This window comes from Colius striatus, chromosome 1, assembly GCF_028858725.1.
Source record: "Colius striatus isolate bColStr4 chromosome 1, bColStr4.1.hap1, whole genome shotgun sequence".
NCBI lineage: Eukaryota > Metazoa > Chordata > Aves > Coliiformes > Coliidae > Colius > Colius striatus.
Window position 1 is genome coordinate 171,554,072 of NC_084759.1, and position 18,798 is coordinate 171,572,869.

The window sequence follows — 18,798 nt, forward strand, 5'->3', positions numbered from 1 at the left end:
AAAGTCACATGTTACAAACTAAAATTCTGAGAAATTAAAACCATGTAATATAGTTGCCACAGCAGAATGTCCTGTTACTGCAGCCACTGTGCTGCAGTAGAAGAATCTCAAGCCTGTAGCAGTACTCACAAGGTGTTTTAAATAAAGCACCCCTCACAACGATTTAAAGTAGCCAACAAATGATTTAAAATGAGAAAAAGTTATGCTACTGGTTTTAGTATTGAGACAAATATAATGATATCCCAACATAACATTTTACATAAATAAGCAAGAAATGGGTCCCAAGACTACTAAAATTCTCATCAGATAACATGCCAAGTATCTGCAAACATCTCAAAATATTTAGCTTTAAGTTGATGAACAATTTTGCTTTGAACTTAGGGGAAAGCAGAACTTAAGACCTGAGGGCTGAAAGCAAAGATAGAACTTAAAACATGCAAGCAGTCTGGGACAAAACCAGAACATTTGTACTTTTACTAGTGTAGTCAAGTTTTCTACAGCATTAAGTGTTCCAGGCAACAAAGCCTTCTGTCTTTGGAAAGGAAACGATCACACGAAGAATTTACTTTAAACTGTAGCCCCTTTTATAGTAAATAACAAAATCATTGTTTCTTACAAATAAAAATGTATACCAGTAAAAGCAAAAGAAGTTTATTACTACTCAATTATTTAAACTAAGACAAAAACTGGCATACTCCAGAAGAACAAAATGTGAGTGCAGTTGCTTGCCAGTGGGAATTTTGATTTTAAGAGGAACAAGGCTATTTGATTTTTAGCTAGGCCTTTTTATCAGCATCTTGTTCAATGCCGTAGAAGGAATATATGATATAACCTTGTTAACATCCAATTCAAAAAGTTGAACTAAAAGTTGGAGAAGCAACCACTCCTTCCCCCTCACCATCAAAATGGGTTTATAAACTAGGATTCTGCACAGCATTTATTTCAGTTCCTCTGGAGAGATAATACAGTACTATATATGAGTATCAGACAAGACAGACTCTTTAGAAGGTCAACATTGAAACAACTGCAATTAAGATTTCACTTTAAACATCTACCTTTACACTCAGACAGATAGAAATGACCACTCTTTTTTTAATCGCAACCCAGAATTTGAGTCTTAGAACTTGAGTTTTTAATTGAAAAAACAACAAAACGCCCCCAAAACCCCACTACAAAACCTGAAGCTGAAAGGAAGAAAGGAAGAAACAAGAAGAACTAGGAAGAGCTGACTACTGCAGACAGATAACTGCAAATCCACTGCATTCTTGCCACTTGCCTCCACGATAAAGCTAAATAGAGAGAGCACTGCAAAAATCTATATATGACAACAGCTTCCTCTATTAAAGCAAATGCTCTGCTACACCACAGAGCTTGAAATATAAATTCAAGCACAGTGTAGAAAAACATTTGACAGAAAGGAAGCACTATGACCTGCTCAAAATCCATGTTCTGCTAATTGAAGAGCCTTTTAAATCAGTGATTTCCCTTTCAAAATGAACAAACATATCTTCCTCCAAGCTCTGCCTTTAGGTACCTGACTGATAACCTAACAGTAAGAAACTCAAGGCACTCTGATTTACCTGATGTCAGATACAACCAATTACATTTTTTCCAGTAAGCATATGGCACATCAGAATTTGACCAACTGAAGAGTACTTTTAAAAAAATTCATGAAAAGGAACAAGCAACTCATTTTGGCTACATGGCCTGTGCTGTATTTCTGCAGTAGCTGTCACAGAAGAGCTCATTTTGCTCAGAAACAAGGCAGACACTGAATGCAAAGAAAAAGGAAGTCTATTGAACAACAAAATAGAGAAAGATCACTTATAGTTCATAACAATACTTCAAGGTATGAGAGAAAACAAATCTTTTATGTTCAAGCAATGAAGCATCAGTTAGATTTTAAATGCAGAAATCACAACAATTTGCAAAACAGAACTAAACTTCAATACCTTGGCCTTGCCACACTTTCGATGGCATTACTAAAATTTTGTCACATGCTGCCGAAGGTTGCATCCATTTCCAAACCAAGAATTCAGCACCACCTATTCTTCGTGTCTCTGCGCGAACTCTAGATTCATTCGCTGCAAGGAAGTCAACAGCTCTATTCCAGACTTTTCGCATTTTCCTCCTTAAAAATTGAGCAAGAATTACAAAGTTACCATTATAACAACCTGCATACCTGAACTCTGGTGTAAGAGAAATCCAATGGGTTTTTTTCCCCCCCGTGTCAAAAAAGATCTCCAAAATATCACATTATGCAACCTAATGACTTACACATAAGGAAATCCAGTCTTTCTAGTGACAACATACCTGTCTTGAGGTGGTATTAGAGAATCACGAACATGTAAAAGAGGCATGTAAGGCTGCAAGTCTTTATTTTCAGAACATGCCTCGCTGTGACTTCTTAGAACATCTGAGGATAGATAAGAAAAACTGCTAATTACACAGTTCATGGAAACAAAAAAAAATTGGCAATGAAAGCTACTCTGAAGACCCTTCCCACGTTCAGTAGTTAAGGTGTTTTGGCATTTTGAAGCATTTTTCCTCCTAACCACACTACAGGCAAATCAAGAAAACTAACCACACACAACATCTCCAAGTACCTCAAATAACTTTGCAATAAAGGAAGACTTCTTGCAGTTACTCCACCGGTACTTTTAGCTACTAGCAAAGACAGACACTTATTACAATCTTTATATCAAAATCTTTGATTAAGTTTAAAGGATAATGTTTTGTTTTGTTTAAAAACACAAACCAGAAACAAAATACATAAACTACACATTTGACCAAGAACTCTTAACAGCATGGCTGACAATGCAACAGGCAAAAAACTTAAATGAATGAATGCCAGTAGTTTGAAAGCTTATATAGAACTGATAAAGATACACCAGATGTGACCCAAGAAGTCATACCTATGATTTTTACCACCAGATCATACATCTGCCTCGTTTCTTCTTCCTCTTTTGCCCAACGGTATTTCATGTAGTGCAAGACTCCCCAAACCATTGCTATACCTGCATTAAGATGTATAATAGTTTTTAAACAGTATTCGAACATTTGTTATTTAACAAAGTTTATAGCACATGCTTTGGAATTTAGTTGACCTAACTAGCTGCCATTCTGAAATACTTGAAATTGCAACACTAGTGAAACACACTGTACTCACTGTTGATATTTTTTTTTTTTACTAACACAGCAACTGGAACTCAAGCTCTGAAGAGCAGTTACCTTTAGAAACACACTTCATAGTTTTTACAATAAGTTAGTATCCCATGACTGTTGGTTGAAATTTCAGCCATTTATGAAGAAAAATAGTAAAACAATTACATTGGGGAAAATAAAATAAAACCTAAGTCATATCAAAAATCACACAAACTGACATGAAAAGATTAAAAATGCACAATATTCACTAATTCATGGACATGTCACATGTCCTAGACACACCAGTCAAAACTAATTAACTTGAACTGCTTCAATGCAGCTACAGATTTGGATGTCTTGCAACAAAAGTACTGTATACTATTTTTCTATTACTTTAAAGATTATTCCCAAAGAGGACAATGTGGCTACAAAGGCCAGCAGCAGCAGCTGAAACTGAAAATCTTAGTAGACCTATCTCAGGCTGAGGGCACCACTACAGCCCTGATGTCTTAATTACAAAAACCCACAAAACAAAACACACACATACACAAATTATAGTTTAGTGGTGTTTCGTACACCCCTGATGGCAAGACATTGACTGATACTTCAAAGAGACTGAAGGACATAATTTTAGGCCAACATGGGTGTTAGTTAAAAACAGTACAGCTAACATTCATTCAATGGTTTGTTTGTTTGTTTTTTTTTAAGGGGCTTCATAGTAATCTTAACTACAGATTAGAAAGTTGAGAGACAGAGCAATTTGCTCAGAACGTCTGATGAGAACAGTGGCTGATCTAGATACCAAGTTTCTCTGAATCGCAATTCAACCCTCCTACCAGCCATTATCAGAAAGACAGCCATCTGGAACAGTTGGTCTTTGATTCTTTTAGCTGGTTAAAGGGCTAGTGAAGCAGGAGGTCTCAAGTCTTCTGCTCATAAGCAGGAGACTACTGAGATACTGGTATAACAATTACGTATTTAACAGGTGCATGACAAATTCTGCATCTAACTAGGCACATTTTTTAAAGGATAGAAGTTTTTGCACTCAGCAGTACCACATGGAAAGGAGTGAAGTGTGTGCACTCAGCTGTACCATATTTTTATGCTGTATAACTTGAAAGAATTTGAAACTTAAATAGAACAATATCAAAGACTAAATAAATCAGTCTTATTGAAGGATTAGATACATTTTTACACCATAATCTTAGAGGTACGAATTCTTGGTGATGACTATGTTATAGATATCCAACTTTCCCTAAAACTAGGAAAATCACCTTTTCTTATAGTTACGTTTCCAAAGTTCCGGGAACAACAGTGAAATATCCTCAAAATTAAGGCTTTTGCGTCTTTTTACTGAGTGTTTTGTTTTTTTCAAATAAGTTGGACCTGGAATTTTTTTTTAATCCATGAGGTATTGGTCTGTCAGCAAAAAAATACAAGAGTTTCCAAAGAATATTTTCAGTTGACTACAGCAGCAACTGACAGCATCCAATGTGAAAATACAGTTGTGCTACAGAAATGCAAAGCAAACTGCACTGCAATCAAGATACTGATGAGTTCAGGAAGTCAAGTTTTATCATTGAATAAAAAGTTTGTGCAAATACAGTGTTTATTTTTCCCCATGTGTTTACATAAGTGCAAGTTATAACAAAAAAGTTTGATTTTATTAACTTACCCAAAAGCAATATTGATAATCTGTGAGTTACATTAACAAATGCACGGCGAAAACGACACCTGAAAGACATCTTTGGACTAGTGGACTCCAGATACTTTACATCTGTCACATTAGTGACATCCATCTCATTAGGGTCATTGCTGAGACACCTATTCAAAAAGATAAGAGTATTTATGAGAAAGGATACATTCTGTTAGAAGAAATTAAATTAAGAAATAAAGACCACTTACTTTATACCAACATCTTCTCCACTATTCAAGATCCATTGTAATGATTTGTTAAGTACACTTTCATATTCTGGATCTAAATTCTGTCAAAAGACAAATATTAATGAATAATTTCACAAATAACTAGAAAGCTATCACGCCAGAACAAATTTTAGACACTGCACAGATCAGTAGTAAAAACTAACTAGGTTTGCTCTTGATTCTTCAGATTTTGCATAGGTGTTCACTACACGAAGTAAATCTAAACATATACTTATCAGACTTAGCAGTTCTCAAGTTGCTTGAAAAGCCAAGTACATTCCCCGTTTCAGTGACACTTCTAACCTGCAGTAACACAGCCACTAGGTGGTGCTGCTTGAAAATCTACTTCACGAGTAAACCCCAAACTGGACATAAACCCAGCTCAAAGTACGTCCCTATAGCTTCTAGAAAATAATTTCTAACTGCTATTTTGCAAATAGTCTCGTGTTTGTAGTTCAAAAACTGATGGTACTATGCAGAAATTTACTACTTTTTTTTTTCAAAAAAAGAGTTGGTATTAACTATCACAAAGGAACATTCACAGCTATCTGAGCGAAGGCCATCTCCATAGTTCGTTCATCTTGCATGTTCCTTTGCAGAAAAGCTAGTAAGTGACAAAATTTAATATGAAATTCCTACTTGGAGCTAAAACAGTTACTATCTGATTCTGATTACAACTGTCATTTTTTCAACACAATATATAGCCAAGACCATCAGTTTGGGTTTTTTTCCAATGTATTCCCACAATGCACTGGTTTTAACAGATATATAATATCCTTGCAAAACCACATAACAGTGTCAGTATCTTGTTAAGGATGACCCTTTTTGTTTACTATGTTTGTCAGCTACGTAAATGTTTGCCAAAATGTAAATGTATACACATTTGTATATTTAAAAATCAAATCATCTTAACTTCCCCTCCATTAAATCAAAGAAGTCTTATACTATCAGCCTTTTAAAAGTTTCAAGTAGTTTTCCACTGAAGAGTACACTAACATGGGCTAAAATAAACCCTACAGCTGTCAAGAGAAGGAGTCATCTTTTATTTGGGGCGTGAGGCAGGGGAATGACAGCAGAGAGTGAGATTTCATAATACTGCACACCTATCAAATTAACAAAAAGGTCTTTTTTGACCATTTCTATTTAAAACATCAATGAATGGTGTCTCTAGACAGCTGCTGCCTGTCAGACCCCCTGCACTTGTCTATGTATGCATCAATGTCTCCTCTCAAAGACAGGAAGACAGTATCCTTTTCTATTAAGTCCTGAAACATAGTATATTGTTTTCTGGAGAAGCTTCTAAATATTTTCATTTTACAAATTTATGATTTTTGTGTTGGTTGACTATCTCCAATTCAAATTATGCCCTGATATTTTAAGTAAAGGGAAAAAACTGCCTGCTGCTGAAGTACTACTATCTACACTTTCATTGCAATTAAGTCAGTTTGTTTCACCTTTCCCTGAAAATCTCACTACAACCCAAAGTAAAAACAGTTAAGTACCACATGTTAACAGACATCAGTTCCAAACACTTCCAAATAACATTCAACACTAAGTCAAATTTTAGTCAACACACTAGATATGAAACCACGCTTCAGAGACTCTAACATACACAAATCTTATATATAACCAATGAAAAATACTTCGTTTGCTTACTTTTAAATATGCAGCTGCCTCCTGGACGGTAAGATTTCTTTGAAGGGAGCTGCCACACTCGTGTTCCCCTAGTAAAATGAAACTTTAGTTTAATTTATCTACTTATTACTGCATTATATAAAATCAAATTACAGTTAACACAATCTATTCAAGCAGCAGTAGTTTAATAATTCTCACAAGTTCCACCAAAAATATGGAAAAGTCTCTGAACAAATTTCCCCTTCAGAAGAAGTTTTTAAAAAAATGAAGATATGCACAAATCACATCAATACAACTTCACATACTGCTCAAAGTATATTTTGGTATGTACAGTGAAACTAGAACAAAAGATAGTATGAAGAAGTATGAAAAAGTTGTTACTATAAACAGTTGCTGTATTCATATAATTTCCATTTACCTGAAACACATATTATCTTTTATACAGACCAGGTCAGATCCAGTTGCAACATATCTATAATGGTACTTCATGCACTACAATGTTACTACATTTTAGATTGGTCCAACTTTTCACAATAACTCAGCATCTTCCTGAATATCCACAAAATCCCAAGATGGGCTGAAACTGGTAGGTTTACTACCCTCTTAATTCTTTTGGAAAGTAAGTAGCAGTGGTCAGGAAATAAGGTATTATATGCACAGTCAGTCCTCGCAGCCACATGTCATCATCTTCCTCATTTTCTCTGCTAAACTGAAGGTATCAGATTCATGTAAAAAAATTTAAAAATCCTCTTAGTGATGGCCATACCAACACACTCACACTGAAGAGGAAAAAGGTCTAACACTGGTTTTATCTAGCACTAGGTCATCATTTTGGATTAACAGTCACGGAGTAACAAATCACATTTTTCCTGATCTTCCTAAAAAACCCACACTTCAAAACTCCCCCCAAACTTAGTCTTTTACTGGCTCAGGGTTACTTTGCCATATCTTTCTGAATCTATGCCAAGTTGTGTTATTACCCATGACATAACAAGGCTAGGAAAGTTTAAGATACTCAGGCATATACAAAATAAAAACCTTTACTCTTTAGAAATATTTCAAGTTGGAAATGTTCCATGCTGGAATACTCTTTAAATGGAATATTAGTTCCCTACATGAACAAGAACATTCTAGGCAATCCAAGCAAAAATTAAGAAACACTAACACATTATAGAGAAGCAACTTCACATCTCACTCATAGTCAGGAGTTCAAAGGAAATAAGTGTTTTTATGAAGCAAAAATCCTTCTCAAACTGCTGAAGTAAAGTTTTGTTGAATACACTTCAACAGATTTAAGTGAATTTAGCCTTGAAAGCACATCAGCATTAACAGAGATGCTCCCTATAACCCAACAGTAAGAGAAGAAACAGGAACACTTTTTCAGAGTGCTCCTCTGATGCCTGGCCTAGAAGTGCTGCTGCAGTTCAGCCTGTGTGCATGCATACATTTTCAATCAAGCACCAAGCAGAATAGACACTACTTTAAAAAGTTGTTTCACTTGATAATTAACATGCAATGTTTTAGACTTTGAAAGTATCCAAGTTTATAGTAGTAGTAAAACTAGAGATCACTGGTGAAAACTGACACCATCTTTGCCAAAAAAAAACCCAATCTGAATTTAGAAGTCAGCACTAGAATTGGAGTTCTGGGCTATTTTTGTATTTAATTTAAGCAGACATTCTTTTTGTGCAGCTAAGCTCTACAACATGTAAATTTACATGTATAAGCATCAGTGATTTCATGTTTCAAGATAAGCAGGCTTGGGATAACTATCATACTCACACAGTCTCTACTGTAAACACATTGTTTTCATAGAATGGTAGTGTTGGAAGGGACCTTAAGAGATCACCTAGTCAAACCTCCCTGCAGAAGCAGGTCCACCTAGATCAGGTTACACAGGAATGTGTCCAGGTGGGTCTTGAAGACCTCCAAGGAAGGAGACTCCACACCCTCCCTGGGCAGCCTGTGCCAGGGCTCTGTTATCCTCACAGTAAAACAGTTTTTTCTTATATTTAAATGGAACTTTTTGTGTTCCAGTTTCATCCCATTACCTCTTGTCCTGTTGCTAGACATAATAGAAAAAAAGATATGTCCCTAGAAAACAAAACAGACAAGCAGGAGACTAGATTGTGAAAAATGAGTTCTTAAGTTTCAGGATTCATTTTGGATTTTCCATCTTATGAAGACTATAAGAGTACTATCTCTTATGAAAGGACAAAAGATGCCTTAGATGAGAGACTACTGGATTACTTTAGTAGTTCTAAATTCTGACTTCACTTGCCTTCTTCCAGGAATTACATTTATGCTGTATACAACTACAACCAACTACAAACACCTACAAACAACTTCTGGTCTCATCTTCAAAAAACCAGCAGCCAGCGTCTTCGCAGTCCCACTTCTGAATTCTGTTTCAGACTATATTCCCTCTGAACAAGTTTATCTATTAAAAATGCCTTTGCTGCCCAGGCTCTGACAATGTCTAAGGCCCGTCAGTTCAAATTATCTTCACGCAAAGCTGGGGAAGGGGGAATAAAATTCCGTTTCATCTTGCCTCCCACTCTTGAAACAGGCTCATTGGAATTATGGAGTTTCAGTCCTGTGCTAAAAGCAGTTGGAGCTGAAGTTTCTTATTCCATCCCATTGCTGAAAACTATTTACCAGTTTTCTACTGAGAAACTCATGAATTTGAAAGCCTGCAGAAAGTTAGGCAATTCACAAGTCAGACAACCTTCTGTTTTACTGCAAACAGCAGGATATTCCTATATGCCATTTCAGTCACTGCTTTAGCTAATAGTTCTGCAAATGAAGGCTTACTTTGAATAACTTTAGTGCAATCATTAACTACTTGGCTTGGAAACCCACTTTCCATAGTCTGAGCCAAAAATGTTTCCCAACTGTTCCATTTGAGGCCCTATATCCAGAAATAAAATCGAAGCAGAGGCAAAAAAAAAAACCCAAACAAAACCTTTACACAGGTCTGCTGAAAGTTATGTCTGAGCTCTTTGTAAAAACTACCCCTCTGTTCAAATGCCTATTGCGAGCTTATAGAAAGGATCTTTATGCACAAACTGGGCACAGATCAATTTTTCAAGTGTAATGGGAGAACCATTCTACTTGCCTTTGTAGAGAGGCGAGAGGCAACATATCCTAGCAAAGATTTACCTTTTAGCTTATGTGTACTTGGGCAAGCCCCAGAAGTTCAGTTATTTATCTAAAAATACAAACAAAAAAGCATCTAAAGCCACACTTCTAAAGAAATAATTAAGTCTGTTCTCAATTGTTTTCAATACAGAACATCAGATCTGCATTTCCATCCAGGCTATTTGAAACTGACTTTCATTTGGGCATTTACCTTAATTTATGAGCTGCAGCATATACAGTTAACAAAACTGTTCAGATTTTACAAGTTTGTTTTACAATGCAAATCATTCTGTTTAATACCAGAACCAAAACCATGGGGAAATCTAATACTTTAAGTAACGCATGGATTTAGCACAGATCACTAGCTTACAGCTTGATGTAATACAGTCAGACAATACAAAAAGCAAATATCATAAAACATTTGTTTAGCAAGTCTCATGCTTACAGGTTACTTGCAGCAGGACATTAAATTTAAGTTGCTGAAGAAAAGCAGGATCAGAACAAGTATTATGAGTAAGAATGCCTGATCTCTGAAAGGCAAAATCAACTGCTTAACAATACTGCAGAAAAACAGAATTTGTTAACCAGTCTTTAAATCACTGGTTGGAAACAGCACAATATCAATCACCTGAAGAACTAAAGATTAAGGAGAGTCACAGAACAGAGGGCCTGTGATAGCAATCAGAATAGCTGACACTTGAAATTAAATAATATCTAGTGTTTTGGAAGGACTTTAATTCCAGTCATGGATTCATTAGTAAGCCTTATTACATATGGAAGTCCAATTCACTCCTGTGTCCATTAGTTCAGGAGGAAACTGCCTAAATCTGATAGATCATCACTTTGTGGAAAATGCCAAGCAAAAGAAACGTCTTAATAACATAAAAACTCTTTATGTAGAAGAAAGCAGGGTCATACGCATCAGTAGCTGTCTGCCTCTTGTGGCTATAGTAAGTGGGTTTATCCATTGTGCAAGCCTGACTGAAAATGGATGTGATCTATTGAAGTCTCTCCATGAAAGAACAAGACATTCAGTAACTAACACACACCTGAAGGAAGTAAAATTTAAATTAAGCATATCTTTTGGTCTAGGATAAAGTGTTAGGCACTGAATTACAGACAGTCTATAAACAGCTGCTGATCTGAAGAAAGGCTGAAACATTAGACAAGGACTCAGGAACACAAACTTCAACTCCAAACTGGACAGGTAGATAGTCCTTCTCCCTGTAGTTTCTTGTGAGGTAGGCATTACCGCAGGTTTGGCAGACTAGTAATTCTGAGAACAGTGGTGCATTAAAGGCAATCTATTTTTATTTAGGATAATTAAAGCATTTTACATCATATCAGAGCACCACAGTACAGAACAGCCATCTATAGTGGAAACATTGTACATTAAATAAAAAAAATTAAGTTACCCTGACTTTTTCTTCTTTCAAACTTCTAGCATTTTACCTTCTAGATTAAGAGCCCTATCATCTGCTCTCCAGTTGAAGCTGAGGAAGCAAGAAACTAGCTCAGCGGAAGTAAGAAGTCTAATAAAACCAGTCGGAAGTGATCATTTTCATGGTAGTCAAGATGTTGAATAAAGCTTAACAGAAGAGACTACTGCAAGTTTCCAGACTGCCCTGTTAATATTAATAGTTATAATATGAACAAATGATTCATAGCCAAGTATGAAATGAGAGAAACTTTTCCAAGTATTTGACACAGACCTGAAAAGCATCACTTTTATTAAAACTACAATTCTTTTACTCTTTACTTTTTCTCCCTTTTGAAGTGGTGCACTGTATGCAAGACCAACATTTTTAAACCCTACATCTCACTAACACATTTCTCTATTCTACAACTTCTCAACAGCTTCCAGATATTGTGCAAGGTCTACATCAATATGGTTTCAAAAAGGAACAGGACACTTCTTCCTCTCATAGCTTAAGAAACTTGGATAACTTCTAAGATTAATTAGGTCAGTCTTCAGACTGTATGAAAGCTACTTTGCAGAGTAACCAGGTAAACTCACAATACAGCTTCAGCTGAGAGTTCATCTAAAGTATAGCTATATTTTCTGAAAGTAAGTACTGAAGATTCTCCTGGCCAAGAATAGACTAACGGAGATTAATGTACTTTAAGACCTGCGAAAAAAAAAAAAGCAGCTCTCTTGGAGGATACAAATTCCTCTCATAAGGCTGATAGGTAAACATTTTTTAAGTATATGTGCATTTAAGTAAGCTCCAGCTAAAGAAGAAACTCTCTTTCTTTTACAGATGTAGAAATGAAGTGCCAAACTTTCATTCAGGCAAGTATATTGTGTACTGTACGGCCACCGGAAGGCCAGATAACACACTGAGGGAAGAGAAAGCTGTTTCATTTGCTTTTCAAAAGAGGGAAAGAAGTAGTACACCCATTACGTCTACTTGACACAAGTCAGTGCACACCGTGCATGCAGCTGTAGGTTTCATAAGGCACTCCCTACACATCACAGGCTGGCTACCTCACATGGAAAAAATATTTTAGCCCAATGATTCATAGCACAGAATTAGCTGTTACCATCTATTAAGAATGAAATAGTTTGAAACAGATTAAAATGTATCAAGGTGTACTTGACCTGTGAGAGATCAACACTGCAAGGCATTCATGGTAAGAAAGCAACAAAATGAAGACTAAGGCAACCACTGTATTTTGCATGCACTCAGGTTAAACATCATTCTTTCATTATTTGTGTTTAAAGCATATGTAACCAAAAAGAAAGACGTCTGAACAAACCCCACAAATATTTCATTCACTGCAGACATTGTACACACTCTGGAAACAAAAAGCTTCTGTGAGAAGATTACTCTTGCAATTTAAAGGTATTACAGAGCTGCTAAATTTCTCATAGATTTTTTATATATAGTGCTGACATATTATAACTGTCAATCTCCTATCTGACACATTTTTGTCAGCTTGAGTTGTTTTCACATTTTTTAATGTTTGAGAATGTCTGTAGCACCTGACCATAGTGGGAAAGTTTTCTTGGTGCAACTTGCTGTTGCAAAATGCATAGCTGACAAGAAGAACAGTAAAGCTTGAAAAACAAAAAAAACATGAACTGCTGCCTCCTGAATGCACTCTGGATTAAATAAGCAAGGATGATTGCTAAGTGGCTTAATAGTTTAAAAACAGATTCTGCTGTAACTCTCAACTAACCAGATGCCAAAGCTCTAAGCAGAGTCTTAACTTTACCATTTCCCGATTGTGATGTATAAACATCGATAAGTTTAAAGCTGTGTTAATTATGGCTCTAGACAAAAGCACTGTATTTCTTACTTTGAACGTTCAATAATTAATACTAATCCTAAACATTATCTCATGACGTTACTATATACAGCGCCTTTTTTTTAACTATATAACTAGTATGGTTAAGTTGGACTATTTTGTCCAACAAGGCAATCTTGTTCAACCATTACCATTCATTGTATTAGTAACCATTTTCTGATTGGTTGTCTTTGGACCTTTGGTTAACTTTGTTTTCCAAACATTTTTCCACTGTAGCAAAATAACTACCTTTAAAAGAAACACATATCCCTCTCCACATATAACATATTTAAACCCTGTAATGATAACGAAATCAGATTATTAAGCATTAAGACATTAGAACAAAACCCATACAGGATCACAATATTCAAGAGTCTATCCCATTAACTACAAAACATGGCAACAAAAGTAGCTACACAGGTGAAAAAGGTAGCACAAGTGAACTAAACAGAGGATTTCTAGTTTCCAAAAACAGAACTCTAAATGGTTATCATTGTCCCAGCATATACTAGTTCTTGAAAATCATTATCTGAGCACAGACTTCTTTGTAGCTGTTGCCGCAACATTCAAACATAATATTTTTAAGTGTTACCTGCTACTTGTGCCAATTTATCATGAAGTGCATACAAGCTGTTCATCATGAGACTTCTTTCATCTTCCTGGAATTAGAAAAACACATTAATGTTAAAACAATTGTTATTAGATATGTATTTTCTTCCATTTACCCAAAAAATCTTGATATATCATGAGAAAAAAAAAATGGGTTTACATGTACAGGTGGAAAGCTAAATTCACATCACCAATGATGCAAGCAACAGATTTTAAGTATTCACAACGTTGATTTTTCAGGTCCTGACCAAATCTAGATTGCAGCTTGGATTCCAATGAATCTGCCAATTAAAACTGACAGTTCAAGAGGTTATTTTAATACTATTTAGAGAACAGTTCCATGACCCAAAATAAGTTTGGTGGTGTTTTTTTCAATATCTACTATGTAAAAATATCAGTTTTATTCTTAATAAACGTGCAGTGACATTTCATACAAGTCACACTAAAGTGCCATCTGGTTGTAATCCCACATAAAATTTTCAGCAAAGTAAGAGTTCTGCTGTCTAGTTTCAAAACTATGGTAAATAAAAAAAAAAAACAAAACAAAAGAACCACACACACAATGCCATGAACTATACGATCTTGCTACTTCCTGCATACATCACCATTATAAAAAGGCCTAGCTCCCTAAACATGAATGAAGATGAGATGTCATATAATTGTTACTTACAGAGGAGTTACATTTATCAAGGTACTGAGCAATTTCATTGAAATATATCCAGAAACACTTTTATATTACAATGAATTATTTGAAACATGAAGACGAAGAATAAACAATTACATACATTGAATAGTAAATGCCATTCAAAGATGTTGGATTGTTTGAAGGTTTTTTGGGTTGAGTTGGCTTTTTGTGGTTTTTTGAAGTTGGCTCTGACTGCTGGTGAAGAGTCAACTAGCTAAGACTAGAGATATGCAATTTGTGCATCTGCTGATTATACTTGCATTGAATAAACTTAAATATATTTTTTATTTAATCCCCTGACAGACCAGCACTGCCCATAACTTTAAAGTCTGAGTGTTCCAATTTTTTCCTCTAAGAAATCTCCTAACAAAAAGCAGAATTCTTCTTTCATTAAGCTAACACTTGACAACATCAACAATTACCAGCATTATGTCTCCCTATTCTGGTCCTACAAACCATCATTGAGATTAAATTGATACAGTTGGTGCTCCCCAGGAAACTAACCAACCTTATTAACTCACTTCCTGGCTGGAAAATACTGGGCATAGCAGAAGAGGGGAAAAAAAAAAGAAATCAGTCCTCTACCACACACACATGCCAACAGCAGTACTCTAAGTTGCATTTATTTGCCTGTAGGTACACTTAGCTACTAACAGCTACACCGAGATAGACATACAAAACATTTTTATGACCAAACTAGTTTTTCAAACATTAATGGTTGGACCACATAAAGGAACTGAACAGCCTAACCCTCATAGCTAAAGAACAGTCAAGCACAGAGTAGGATTACCATGGAATAGTACACAAGAAACACAGAAGAAAGTGATACACAAAACAAGTTCTTGAACTGTCAAGTCCAGTGCACAAAATATCTTTTGTTTCTGCATTACTAAAGTCACTCTGAAAGAGTCTTCAGAATTTACCCCATAAGACTTTATTTGTTCAAAAGATTCAGAAATACATTCTACCCATGGAACTAGCCAAGGCTACCTACTTAAAATACACAATTACTCACTTTTGGAGGCTCAATCCTAGATTAACACACATGCAACAAAAAAATGCATACACAATTATCTTGAGAACACTTGTTTTCTATGTCTAGCAAAAGCAGATCACTGAGGTTACAGTCCAGGCAGAAAGACTGAAAGCCAGAAGAGAACTACCAAAACACACGCTGCAGAACTAAGAATAATAAAGACAGCTTCAACAGTGACATCTCAAAAATTATTATCGCTATACTCCAGTTGAAAGATTGAATATAGGAATAAGTAACAGAATAGAATCAAAGTGAAAAAAAAAAAAATCCCAATTTTCAATCCATTTTCTGAAGGAGGCTAACCCTTGTTCTTCATCATGAAAGATGATCCTGGAGTTTCAAGTCAATCATCTCTTACCAGCTGTTTTTTCAAGGTTGAGAAATCAAATGGTAACAGTAAGAGACAAACGGATAAATTTAGTCTCAAATACTTACATCACCACAAATTTTCCTTGTAGCTCTACAACACAAATTATGTAAAATTTTCTTTGTATACAGAGCAATCATCATGCCACAGCCAAATCCTGTAATACTAGTTATATCATCCAAAATGGAAAACAAAAAATAAAACATCAGAGCTGCAAGAAGTGCGTTCATCTCACGCAAAAAACTCTGAAATTGCATCCTTCCAAACAGATCTATTTTTATACAGTCATTTGACAGGCTAAAGTCTCAATATTGAAAGATTTTACTTACTTCTATTTTTCGTAGCTCTTCACTGAGGGGATTCTTAACTGTCAAAAGAAAAAAAAGGAAAAAATAATTAATTCTGGAGTCTGAAAATACTAAAAAAAGTCTATCGACACTGCAACTTTAACACAACATCATAATCTTTTAATAAAACCAAGTCCTTAGTATGACAAATAGCAATTAGCTAGTAACCTTTGACATAACTCCGTATTTCATAATGTGATATACTAGCATTCAGGTTAAACTAGAATCTTGTATATCTGCAAATTTCACAGCTACTTCCATGCTTGCCATTTGCCAAACTTGCTTTAATGATTTGACTGCACTGAAATCATAATTTGAAGGTTTTACATTTTTAGTAACTAGTTTAAAAAGTAAAATTGCTTCTTTTACACTGCAATAATCCATACGACTGCAAGCTGTACAACTCATCAGCATTTTGTTTCCAGAAGAGTAAGAGACAACACGCTGAGAAGTGAAAAGTCCCAGAGTGACTAAATGGCCACTCCTTCCTTTCTAAATAAAAGTTTCCACAGTTCCTGCAAGTATTAAGTTTATCTATTATATGCCTCTTGGCTACAAAAAAAAAAAAAAAAAAAAAAAATATTCTTCATAAAAAAGGAGTTGAAATCAGACAAGTAATTTTGTGCTAAGACCAAGCAGCTAGTAACTGAAGTGTTATAAAGGCAGCAAGCAATCACCATTAAAGCATATTCTTTCTTTCTAAGCCACAAAAATCGTTTAACCCACAGTTTGAGCTTACACAGAAATCCACAGTTCTATGTGCTATTCAAACAGAAAATGAAGCTTCTACTGAACATAGTTCACCAAGCACAAAAACAAAAGAAAAAAAGTATCCTGGGAAATATGACACAAAATTTAAGAGCTAGGTTGTAAATGTCATCATACTGCTGTAGAAAGCACACCAAGAATAGGGAACACTAGGAAAGGCACACTGCTCATTCTACAAAAAGCAGAGTTTTTTCAAAAGAAAAGACTGCTTCTGCTACTTTCCCACTGCTTTTAGGTCTGATGCACATGCACTTGCATAGAGAATTTGGAAGAAATCTCAGTCTGGGAAGAATTTTATACACTTTGAAATCCTGCAGTTCCATATACAAAGTCATGGTAAAAGACAAGTACTATGTTAAATACTGTCCAAGCTATGTACTTCCTTTTACGTGGTGCAAATTACACACACCCCACACCCACCCCAGATATTGCAGCTATTAATGCAGCATTTCTACTTGCATGTGAAGGTAATTCAGCAATAGCCTCTGATAGTGCTAACTAATGTGACTTCTTACAAAGCACTCCCATGTATAATGATATTATTCACAAAGCATTAAGAGTTGCCTCCCCAACAGTCAGTTGATTGACAGTATCACAACTCTTGGATCATAATGATAATTAAGTTTATCAGTTAATTTAGAAGTAAAAGGTGGGCAGATTAGATCAAATTCATGGCAAGATTTCTCATATAGGACAAATGGAGGATACAAAAGAAACTAAGGACCAACTTATAAACCACAGACGTCCTAAACTTTTGCCAAGCATAATTGTGTCTAGATAAGTAATCGAAAAAAATGTATTTTATAACAACAATAAAAAAATGTAAAGCAACATAATTTTTATCAACTGCACTAACTTTCACAGCACTGCTGGCAGCAGTCAGATGCTGACCAAATTCACCTTATTTTTACAAGCATATTTGAAGTGGGAATGACTACCATTTCATTCCTCTTATACAGAGCAATGGTAAGAAACACACTTCTACAGTTGTGACCAATAAATGATATTCCAAACAATGAGGTAATGAAAACGCTTTCTAAGTGAAGAAGAAAGCTTGACTCAAACTTTGCAAGCAACAGTTTGTCCGTGTACCTGAGCTTTGAAGAAAATGAATAGGTGCCATCTAGCCAACAGCTCTGAGTACTTCAGCTTCCTCTACCAAAGCAAATAGAAACAAAACCACACCACCAAAACCAAACCAATCACTCAAATATAGGTACTAGTTTTCAGAGTAATTTGAATTCTTGATCCAAATATCAGACTGATTTGAACTGATAGAAGCAGGAGATGTTCAAGCACTCCTGGTAAACCAAGCCTAACGGCAACTCATGATTTCTTTCTATGGGTGTAAATTCTCAGACATTTCCTACTAGATTATCAAGATATCAACTTTACAAAGCTTCCATGCATTTTGTTCATTAACTCAGCAGGATATTCCCAGTACATTAAACTTTTTAATCTAAATAGTCTAAAATAGGATTAGAGAAGCACAGGTTCCAAATGACTGCCAACCTTCCAGTTTGATCGTTATCCAGACAGGATAATTATGTGATTAGTTTCTTCATAGGATCAATCTTATTAAACATACATGAAATCTTGATTATATAGTTTTAGTTTGAAGGAGGAGAGGAAGAGGGGGAATATGGAACACAACAGTGCCCATATCTCAGAATACCTGACAAACGTATTTTAGCACCAATGAAGGCCACAGACCAAACACAAATGCAATACTTCCATGTCTGCAAAGATGCAAATTAAAAACCATCAGTTGCAATCCTACATACACTAGGGTAGTACCGTGATTAAGGGAAGGAGACTCAGATTTTCCCAGTATCAAAATCTCAGTGTAAAG

The 18,798-nt window shown here is 35.5% G+C and overlaps 1 protein-coding gene across 2 annotated transcripts in view; it reads right to left on the minus strand.

The window, feature by feature from the left end:
* The window catches only part of LEMD3 (LEM domain containing 3), a 48,369-nt gene that overhangs the window by 12,359 nt on the left and 17,212 nt on the right, over nucleotides 1–18,798 (minus strand). For both annotated transcript variants that reach the window (XR_009820722.1, XM_010208357.2), the window contains exons 2-9: nucleotides 16,161–16,198; nucleotides 13,727–13,793; nucleotides 6,724–6,791; nucleotides 5,050–5,129; nucleotides 4,820–4,968; nucleotides 2,916–3,017; nucleotides 2,314–2,416; nucleotides 1,953–2,131 (exon numbers count right to left, since the gene is read on the minus strand). Coding sequence is in view for 1 of the 2 variants with exons in the window: in XM_010208357.2 (XP_010206659.2) it covers nucleotides 1,953–2,131; nucleotides 2,314–2,416; nucleotides 2,916–3,017; nucleotides 4,820–4,968; nucleotides 5,050–5,129; nucleotides 6,724–6,791; nucleotides 13,727–13,793; nucleotides 16,161–16,198 (786 nt within the window). In the remaining variant the exon portion in view is untranslated. The remainder of the gene's footprint in view (nucleotides 1–1,952; nucleotides 2,132–2,313; nucleotides 2,417–2,915; nucleotides 3,018–4,819; nucleotides 4,969–5,049; nucleotides 5,130–6,723; nucleotides 6,792–13,726; nucleotides 13,794–16,160; nucleotides 16,199–18,798) is intronic.